We start from the raw sequence: 11,386 nt of genomic DNA on the forward strand, positions 1-11,386 counted from the left end.
AAGAAAATTGAAATAAGACCATGTCTTATTTTGGGGGAAACACGAACAGAACTAGAACAGGGGTGGGCAACCTTTTTCGGCTCGCGTGCAAAATCGACTAAATTAAAAGACAAAATTCTTGCCGACCAAAATTTTTGAGAACATACTACTGCCATTCTTACAAGTATATATCGAGTGCCTCGAACAAATGAAAACTAGTCCTTCAAACAGTGAAGACATAAAATGAACGAAAATGAATTTATTCACCTTAAAAACAATGCCTTGCTACTTTCTAATCAAAAAATACACAATAATAAACCTTTTGAACATGTACAGACAGATTTACTAATCTGGAAAATATCAGTCCGATAAATAGATTTAATTACTTTTCCCGTTTTATATCAGTGAGACTTCTGCGTTTATATTTTGTAACTTTCAGAGAAATACACGAACCACTTGTTTTATCTTTCAGGGACTTAAATAAAGTTCATCACTGACAACAGGGATTCACAAGCATAATGTAGATGAAAACATGGAGGGTAATGCAGTTGCAAAGTTTTTCAGACACGAAAAATTTTCGGAAATGGAATACCAAGCACGCAATAATTCGTTTTCTGCACTTCTCTCTTGTATTCCCTTCTCTAATCGCATTTTTCAATATTTTCCAACTCAACTCTAGGTTTAATGAATTTTTGCTTCCAAATTGAGCTACTCAGAAAGTCAATCAACTGCAATTCAAAATTTCTCCTGGTCTATCGATAAAAAATTTTGTAGGTTTAGTTTCTCCATTTTTATATTGTCCGCAAACCACATGAACTTTGCGGTCTCTTCAAGTTCTCTGAATTTTGAAAATCTTGTGACGAACTGCTGCTGCTCACCAACTGACTTGATAATGTTTATAAATAACACCTGACAGATTTGAAGATCTGTTCTGTCATCACTTTGGAGATCCCAAATATACCTCTTGAGGTTTAAAGAAATATTTAAAATTTTTATCTGCAATATCTTTCTCATGTATCATGCTGGGGCGCCATCAGTTGTAACAGACACTTGCATATTTCGGCTCCCGTAGTACGCTCAGGCAATGTTAGAAGGTCAACCATCGCTTCACGTATTTCGCTCCCTTTACAAAATCGAGAAAATATTACCAGCCTAGCTGATGATGTTATATCTGTACTTTCATCAACACAAATAGAAAAATATTTGCATGAAGACAAATCCTATGTCAACTGCTGAGTAATATCACTTTCCTACTTAAAGATAAATCTTTAATGCGTTGAATAATATTCTCTTTTTCTGGAAAATTGTCGAAAAGTAACGGCGCACACTGTAATCAAACTTCTTTAATATAATCTCCATCACTAAGTGGTTTTCCATGTTGCGCAATTACCTTTAATTAAAATTTCGAAACTGGCAGCAACTAAGTTGGTAATGGATTTGCCTGATATGAAGTACATAAAATTATTAGCTTGTTTTCTCGCTTTGCTGATATTACTACTGATTAATTCTCTCTTTTTCTCCTCAGATTTATTGTTTGTATTACCATGAACACTTGCAAAATGCCTTTTTACAGACGATGTTCTACAAACAATCGTTTAGAAACAGAAAATTCATGAAGCTGTGTTTTTTCTCAATTACACCAAAGCTTTCAGTCCAGTATTATTGGAATCTTCTGACATCGCCAAATAAACGAGCTTACTATGCTGATGGTCCTGACATCATTGAATCTGTAGACTGACGGCAAACAAGAAACGTACCCAAACTATTTACAAAGAGGCAGTACCAAAATACTACTGCAATTAAATTTTAATAAACCTTTAACCCATCTGATGTCACTTTTATTTTTTCAAAATCAATTTATAACAGTAAGTAAGTAACTTTAACCAACATGAGCTGTACAACTTCATAAATCAAGCAGAAATTATGAAAAAGGGTGGCACAGACGAACTATACTACGTAAGAATGTAGCCAATTTAAATACTGCGACTTTCTCTACAAAATTTCTCGAGAGCTCACTCATTTGTTATGCCATAGTAAATATTTTGGTAGCAATATGTCATGGACGGACAAAAAGAGTTCAAGGCAAATGATTTCGTTTCCGAGGCCTCGCTCGCGTGCCGTTAAAATGGGCTCGCGTGCCAGGGGTTGCCCACCCCTGGACTAGGACGTCATTTTGCTTGTCACCTATGTATAGTATGTGTGAACACAGATAGACAATCCCTAGACACCGTGTGCTCATTAAAGGGTCAATAAATTTATGGTGTACGTGCTGTTGATATGATTGTGTCGTAAAGAATTATCATGTATTATCTTTGGAATAAGATCTTTGCCCCTTGACATTTATTATTTTCATCTGCTACTCTGATGCGTTCATCAATCCAAACGAATAATTGTAACAGTTGATCAATTGGGGGCCTCGTCGTGAATCAGTCGCAGATTGATTCGCATTAGATTGTTCCGTACTGGACTCTTCACGAAATTCGTAGTCGTTCAAAAAGTTGGTTTGATAGCCAATGTAGACATCAGTACGACGAAAATACTATTTACCATTCGCTGCCTATTCAAACTCCTCGGCTTGAAAAAGCACCGTATCAACCTGTTCGCTGAAGTGTGGCGATCTCGAAATAGTAACTTATCCGGGTATTTTCTCGATAGCTTTCGACATAACACGGATATTTATTTGCCTGCGGGCACGAGAAATGTAATTTAGAAATCATGTTTCACTACCTTTTGACGGGAGTTTTTTCAGCGTATACGTGTCTCGAAAGGTTCGCATATTAAATTGAATGTAGATTGGCAGCTTAGCGCGACCTGTGTAACAATATTTGTGGTTCGGAGTTGAGATTACTGTAAAGCTTAATAAATATTCAAGAACTATCCTGTCGTTGACGCACTAGATTCTGTTTATCTCAAGTGGTGTGACAATAACACGATAATTAGTACCAATGTGATGTATCACAACCTGGCACCAGAACTACCAGCAAATTTAAATATATATTCTATCTACGAATTGAGTTTTAAACAAAATGTTATATATAATATTAAACCCTGATGATATGCCGCAGCAGTTCTTAGATCGAATTAAGAATGTGTTCAAATTATCATCGGTGTCTTGTACTGGACTATATATGTTGTGTTGATCGCGTGCTCATATAATATTATACAGACGCAAGTCTATTTCCTCGTATCGGTGACATAGAACAATAGTAATTTGATGCATAAATTGTGCATGCAAGGTACTACATGAATGGGAATATATTCTGTGCGCTCGTAAGCAAGAGATTATATTCATTTTTCAATGAGAAACAGGTAGATTGGGGTTTTCTTGTGGTTGAATCTGTTTTTTATTTATATTTCCTCCGTTCTCTGATACTGATTGTGAGTTGGCTACACGCTGCAATTGCTTCTGAAATGAACCGTATCTGCTAGAACAGGAAACAGATATCGTACAATAGACCTTTTCTGATTACACGTTAGCAGCAGAATATAGGCCGAATTTTGCTTGTCTGTGTTATGTAGTGTCTTGTTAGCATGCGAATTAGTCTTTGTCTGATTGTTATTTACGGGCAGGTTAATGTATCATAGTGAAATATATATTATGTGTCCACAATGCCATGTTTCTAGTTCAGGAGATAGGAATGCTGAAAAAAGAATTGTTAACTGATTGTAGTCGTTTTGATGAAGCTGGCTCGTGACAATGTCGCATTTTTATCAAATTAAATTATACATAATTTTTGTTCATTTTTTAAGAATATATATAAATAGCTGTATCATTTTCCATACTTAGAGCTGAATACGAAAGTATCTCAATTATGGGAAATGCTTTGGAAGCCTCAGCTGGTAGAGCCGAGGTGATGATTATTGGTGGTGGCCCCACTGGTATTGGCGCAGCTTACAGGTATCACTTTACTTTTTTATTATTATGGAGGATGACAATTATTAGGCTCTTGCTTATCCCACTTAAGCACTGTACAATTGACAGATTTAAACATAATAGGCGTTAGGCCTACTTAAGAATGTAATGTGTATACCACATCTTTTCGCAGGATACTGTGAAAGTTTGAAATGTTGGCCGCATAATATTTAGACCTTTTTTAAAAACCGTGATATTCAAGCCAAAACTGCCCGACATATACATATATTTACCAATGTAACATACTGCAAAAATACTATAACAAGCATGTATGTAACAGTACATGAAAATATCCACCTCAAAGTATCGATATTTTCATGCCGCTATTCTTCGTTTCAGGTTGGCTCAACACGGCAATCGAAATTGGATATTATTGGATGCCGAAAAGCATCCAGGAGGTTTAGCGGGATCTATTAAAACCCACGAAGGTTTTCGCTTTGATCACGGGTACAAAACATTTTGTAGTCGATATGATTATTTAGATCAACTGATAGAAGATTGCTTTGGTAACCCACCTAAAAAACTAAAAGAAAAGGCCCGAGATAACTACGTATATGTTAAAGGACGAATGATCAGGTTCCCCTTACAAAACAATTTGTCCGGACTTCCAGAAGCGGATCAAATAAATTGTGCTTTAGATTTGGTTCGCGCTCGCATAACCGATAAAAAGCAACGAGTGACAGAAGACGTCATAAATGAAACTGACAAAGAAAACCTTGAACACAGGGAAGATGAGTCATTGACAGAAAACAGCAGCAGTCCTATTGAAAATACAGCTGTGATCGGCGAAACCTTGAGAACAATAAGTTTAGAAAACAACGAGCAAAGAAACGGTGAACACGTTGAGACCTTAGATGAGTATCTTGTGCGTAAATGGGGCGAAAGTCTATGTAATATATTATTCAGGCCTTATATTTTCAAATCATTTGCGTATCCGACAAGTAAACTAGTAGCAAATTGGGCTGAAAACAAAATACCACCACCACAACTTGGCGATGACATAGAAAGAATTTTGAACAACGAACAACGTGATCCCGGTGAGTATACTTTGGGCTATTTTTTCCAAAAAAACTAAGATCGTTAATGCAGGCAATTTGAAAACAAGGCCTTTGATAACATTGAGAAATTTAACTAAAAAAAGCGCAAATTGTTGTTTCCAATTGCCTACATGCTTACCTATTTGAAGACACCTAATTCAATGTACCTTTTTAGCTGTTGATATCGATTCCACCACTTTGTATCCATCTAAAGGAGGTTTGGTATCATTTTGGCGAAACATAACTCGACATTTACCAAAGAACAACGTTCGATTCAAAAGTGAAATAATTGATCTTGATATTGAAGAAAAGATGGTCAGAACAAAGGATGGGCTTGAAATACAGTATGTTAATTGAATTATAATTTTGCATTGAAGCGTTTGAGGAAAACGGTTGGTAAGTGTGAATAGTACACTATAAACTTAATGATTTATGTGAAATATGGCGTTCAAATTGAAAGCATTGTCTACAGTAGTCAAAGGTATTCAGACGTTGTCCCTTATCGATTCCGCAAAGTTTATTTTTATATCATGGCGCTAGGTTTAGATCTAACTCAACATGGCAACCAGGATATAAAATGTGATTAACTTAAATAGGGCGTCTGCAGCAGACAAGGGTATCGGAATAGTGATTTATGCCCAGCTTTTACGTCGCAGACAGGCTATAACACATTTGTTAACATAAAGGCCGGATTTAGACGATAAGAGACCCATAGGCCTATTTGCGAGGTCCCCCACCAACAATGACGTTATAAAAGACCTTAAAAAATTGACATTGTATTGTAGGGAACAATTATGTAAAAACACCATACAAAAAATATAATGAAAAAATGTGTAACTTTGAAGTAAATCCTATCCTATAACAATCCCGTGGAAAATTACTCATCTGTAATCCCAAGCCTTTGTCACAAACTTCATGAGACGTTACTTTGACTGTATTTTTGTTTAGATACGATACCCTAATAAGCACCATGCCGCTTACATCATTACTAGAACTTGCTGGCCGAACAGACCTTGGAGCGACACTGACCCATTCATCTTTGTACATTGTATGCTTGGGAGTTCGAGGCATCAGCCCACACAGAGATATAACTGGTAAATATGTAGTATATAGGCGTTTTGTTGGCTTTTGATATGGTTTGCGATAATTGTGATGCAAGATGGCACATCTAAGCAAAATACCACATGAGCGACAATGATATTTTTCTCCGCTTCCGTGAAAGTAAGGTATACATGAATAAAAATGTTTTATTGTGCAAACAAAACACATCTTTGAGGCCTCGGATAATCTTTAAAGTTTATTTGCAATGCTCTTAGTGCCCCAAGCATGGTTCTATATATAATTATTCGAATTAGAGAGCTCTGAACTCCACAATCGTGCTGGTTCTGTAACCGCATGAGCAACCGGTATGTAATAAAATAAAAAATAAAATATACGAAACTGAGACATTAAACCTACAATTTCAGTATAATTAGATAACCAATACCGATATTTGTAGTTGATAAAAGCACGAACTATATATATATATATAGTATAGGTATAGTTGTCCCTAGACTATAGAAAGTGAATCGTATTAAATCATTAACCGGAAGTTCTACAAAAGTCAATAGGCTTATATTAGTGCATCGGTGAAAATTAATTTAGACTTTGGGAAAAACAAAATAATCTCAGGTGCCCATTCAAATGCCGAATTGGATCATATTTTTGATTTGACCTAAATTAATCTTAATTTAAATTTTATTCAGGGTGCATTTACTTTCCGGAATCTGATACCGTTTTCCATCGAGCATGTATATTTTCAAGTTTCGATCCTGATAGTGTACCACGTAAAGATGAACAGATTCCCACAATGCGACTTGCAAAAGAAACAGATGAGTTACAATCGAGTGGCAATCAGTGCGGTCCGTATTGGTCTCTACAAGTGGAAGTGAGCGCGGGCCCACTCAAAACCGTATCGGATGCAACTATAAGTGAGCTACTTCATATTCGGCAATTTGTATTTCAATTTATATAGTGCTGTTTTTCCGTCAACACCTGAAAAACGGCCGACGATTTTATCAGCACTTTTTCCACCGTTAGGTCTGGTTCACGGTATTGCTCTGACCACAACTTGTTGAAATATGAATTTAAAGCTTAAAATCCGGTATGTTTTCTTGTATGGAAATCGAATTACGTTGGTAGAGAAATCAGTGAATGTTACCACACATTGATAAATAAATAAGTAAATATTTTGCACAAATTTAATTTCAACTATATCGAATTACATGTTGACAAGGATGTGTTGTGTATGAAAGTTGAGGTAAACAGCCAGCTAGGGCTAGCTTATGTAACATAAATATATATAGATTTAACTTAATTCAAATCAAAAAGCTTACAAACTATTGTCAAAACAACTGGGGTCACCCCCCAGCGACCAGTTTTCCAAATATGTTTTCAATTCATATATTTTAGTCACTTATTTTCGAAAACTAAAAATAACTATGCATCATCAAAACATCGGGGGTTTCCGACGACCGCTTTTAAAACCCTAATAACTGGAGTGGATCAACTATAACTCTTCTATTTTAAATTCGCCGTTCAATTTTAAACACCTCCAAATTGTATGGTATATACTTTCTGTGAAATCATTTGTTTCCAATAATAGCTAAGTAAGTTGGTATAACAACAATGTTCAAATTAGGTCCTTAATATCGTTCGAGGCATGTTTGTTCCATAAACTAGACTAGACATTCGTCTTTATGTGAAGATTTTTGCTGTTAATTTCGGTGGTGAGAAGTATAAAAAACCTGATTATCGGTTGTCACATTGTTTATTGTCGATATACATGCGTTACTGTGCCGCATGGAGTAATTATTAGCTTAAAATTCAGACTCAACAAGACCTCTTTGTACTAATCTCGTATTTAACGTAAAGTCATATACAACTTTTCAGGTAAATAGCCCGGCAGGCATTGCAAATTTGGTATCTGATATCCCTTGATATATATAGTAGGTGCTTGGTACCAAATCGAAGATGGTTTAAAACAAAGAGATGTTGAGCAACATTATAATGGCCCGGACGTGACGTGATTTTGAAGCACCTGACAAGGAGATAACTTTCGTTTTTATTTAGTGATAATGATCCACGGAATCATTCTTATATATCGAAGTATAAAGTCGTCACATTCTAATTCAATTATTACTTCACAGTGGATGAAGTTGTACGAGACGCTTGTTTGGTCGGATTACTTCGACCCAACGATGAAATTGTCTCGATCCACATGACTGAAATGACGCATGGACAACCTTTGCCAACTATAGAAAGCGAACAGAAAGTATGTATATAGGTCATATATTCACACTTGAGTGAACAAATTCATAATATAACATGAGGTTGATTCGCAAAGTATTTAAAACTCATGATAACACATTGACGTGATGGATCTTGGACGAACTAGAAGATGTTAGTTTGCTACTTTTTATTCGACACCAAGTGTACGTGTGGGTCGTTTTGTTGAATTTATTAGCGTTGTTATTTTTGTATCAAAAAAAATCTTCAACTATTGTAACAATCAATTTTTGAATACCTAAAGATGGAAGAATTCGCTTACAGGTCCTTCATCATACATGACCTTCTTTTTTCTTGGCCTATATCTCCACATATTTCAAAATGAAAAACAAAACTTAGAAATTCAGTTTAAATGATATTGACTAAATTTCATTGTGTCACAAAAAACGAGTGTATAAGAACAGTTAACGTTTTCCGATACTTAACTTTATAACACTGCAGTGCAACTCGGTACAATCGTTCCACGGAGTAAACTGGTTGTCAAACAGTATAATGTCACGAGATTATTCGGCAGTGACATTGTGATGATTTAAAATTTAGTCATTTGCCTTTTTCATTCTGGATTCTTGTAATTATTTGTTCTCATTGTGACAAAGTATGTGACAATACCTTTATTAAATGCTTCCGAGAACTGATCGTGGCGTTCGAGAATTTTGAAATATATTTAGTGTACCTCATTTAAATTCATATATGTATATATATGTTTTAATTGTGATTCGATATTGTCCAACACGTCAATAGAAGAAAGGTATGCTTATCTGACATAGAAGAAATTTTCATTAACAGTTTTATATCAGGTTATCGGCAATAATCATGAAAGGAGTGAAGATACTACAAAAATATCTTAGTGCTAACGATGTCATATTCTTGCGTTAAGATTGATGAGGCTCTCATGTGGTTACAAGAAAGAGGAATTTACAGTCGAGGAAGATTTGGAGCTTTCAAATATCATCTTGGAGATTTGGATCATTGCTTCATACAGGGTGTTGAAGCAGTTGATCACATTTTGAAGGGAGATCTCGAACGATGTTTGTGGTCGTCTGCGAACGACATCAATCGTCGAGGAAAAAGCAAAATCGAATTTCCGTTGTATAATAATGGTATTTCTGGATTCAAGGACGGCGACAGAATAACAGCTGGAGACGTGAGAAATGCGATTACCCGGGAGCCTGGTAGTTCAACTTCATCGTTTACATCTACCACCTCACCCTCGAGTTCTAGATCGCTTTCTTCTTCACATCATGGAGACGGAGGTCATTCCGGCGATTCTAGTGAGGATTCGAGTTAATGGTGGTAATTGAACATTCGAAATATATATATATATACAATTTTATAGGATATATTTTCACGCCTTCGCTCTGGACAAAACCTAAAACAAGCAGACACTATAAATTATTTTCAAAATTGCATTTGTTTGATTTGACGTAAACTTTTGGTTTTCTTTAATCCAGAAAAACCGTAATTCAACTCGAGCTGATGGGATGCTGTAGGATTAGCAACCCCATCTCAAGCTTCCTGAGTTAATCTTTTTGGCCAAACTTTGCCTCCCTTTTCTCTTAACAATCTCAACCTCTCACTATTATCAGTAGCTCATATGATCAGATTTTAATCGAAAGACTCTTTTTAGATGCCAACAACCCTTTGCAGGCTTCAATAACATTGCAGAATAGCAGATATGCGTTTATGTACAAAATATATGTGTACCACTGCACGTTTTCAATGAATTTTTATTTGTTTTAAAGTTTATCAATGAATTTTAGTTTTTTTTTTATGTGACTGGGAGTTTTCTCTGTACTCTTCTCTGATGAGCAGAAATGTTTTTTACATTTAGATCGACAAAAATAACCAGTGCCTTCTATATATATAATATATATCAAACACACTTAGGAATGCTTGTTATGGTGACAATGATAAATGCAAGCGTAATGAATGCTCATGTTCGAACTTCCAACAGCGGATTCGAACAACCGGTTACTGATTTTCATATAATTTAGTTGGCATTAAAAGAAAATATCACAACGCAAAGCAAATGGAAGTAGGGGACTGTTTGAAGCGACTATTATGTTTATAACAAGAGGATGCACATTGTGCATTTATGATGGCATAGTACAAAATGTGTCCCCAGCCAAATAGGGAAGTCCGATTTCAAAGATGTATAGGCCTACCTTGAATAGAAGTTTCACCTGCTTATGTAAGAAAAGTTATAAAGACAGAGCTTTTATTCTTTGCTATATATTTGTCTGCATTTAGCTGGCAACGCGACTTTGCTTAAGAATTTGTATGCGCTATTCTACATGCTAATTACCGTACAAATAACACATATTGTCAAGACTATTCACACTGCAGTAACATATTATTTTATTTATATATTTGTAAAGCACTACATGGCATATATAGAATAAAACATGAATATTGTGATTAACATTATTTAAGGATTATTGAGATCTGCGGAAACGCTCAATTTGTGTTGGTTTGGAAACTGGCATATACGCAGAATAATAATCAAATGTGACTAGGAACATAAGTAGGTTCTCTCAAATATTAAATACAACCGGGACACAGTAAAAGAATCGTCGCAGGTGCTCAATCATCTGGACCAGAATGGAATTTGTTGAACAGGCCAGTAACTTGATATGTGGCTAATACTGTAGTAATCACAGCTAGCCTTTGTGCAGCGCTGATGCCATCGTACAACCGGCAAAAAGTGACCAGAGGAAAGTTTCAATAATTGCACTAACCCAAACTAAGGCGCCATTTTTAATACATACGGCAAATTGAAACATAAATATGGTATTTTCTGGAGTAAATAATGTACCAGAATATAAGATTACATGTAGGCTATGCAGCCACGTGGCAGTCACCCAAGCCGTACTTGCTGTTCGCATATAACCAGGCGTGAGCTGGGTTCTCTAAACAGGTTCTCTGCTTAATTGTGAATTTCCTGGTTCATGTAGAGATCGGGACTTGATGACACTTTTTGATCGAAACTCACGGAACTATACCTATTGCAACTATGATCACGCGTAAAGTTGGTAATCTGTTCGATAAAGATAAGCCTCACAGAATCCTTTGTAACACCGGAAGTTAAAATCCTGAACGCGGTATCCAAATAACGATGTTTCAATATGTG

The 11,386-nt window shown here is 35.8% G+C and overlaps 1 protein-coding gene across 1 annotated transcript; it reads left to right on the plus strand.

Annotated features, from left to right (window-relative positions):
- The first annotated feature begins 3,718 nt into the window (after window positions 1–3,718).
- On the plus strand, window positions 3,719–10,688 carry LOC120346149 (uncharacterized). The gene is made up of 7 exons (XM_039415815.2): window positions 3,719–3,877; window positions 4,232–4,929; window positions 5,105–5,273; window positions 5,878–6,023; window positions 6,675–6,899; window positions 8,118–8,242; window positions 9,134–10,688. Exons 1-7 carry the CDS (start codon window positions 3,792–3,794, stop codon window positions 9,542–9,544), a joined length of 1,860 nt encoding a protein of 619 aa, XP_039271749.2. The 5' UTR covers window positions 3,719–3,791; the 3' UTR covers window positions 9,545–10,688.
- The last annotated feature ends 698 nt before the right edge of the window (window positions 10,689–11,386 follow it).

This window comes from Styela clava, chromosome 8 (genome assembly GCF_964204865.1).
Source record: "Styela clava chromosome 8, kaStyClav1.hap1.2, whole genome shotgun sequence".
In the NCBI taxonomy this organism is placed as follows: Eukaryota; Metazoa; Chordata; class Ascidiacea; order Stolidobranchia; family Styelidae; genus Styela; species Styela clava.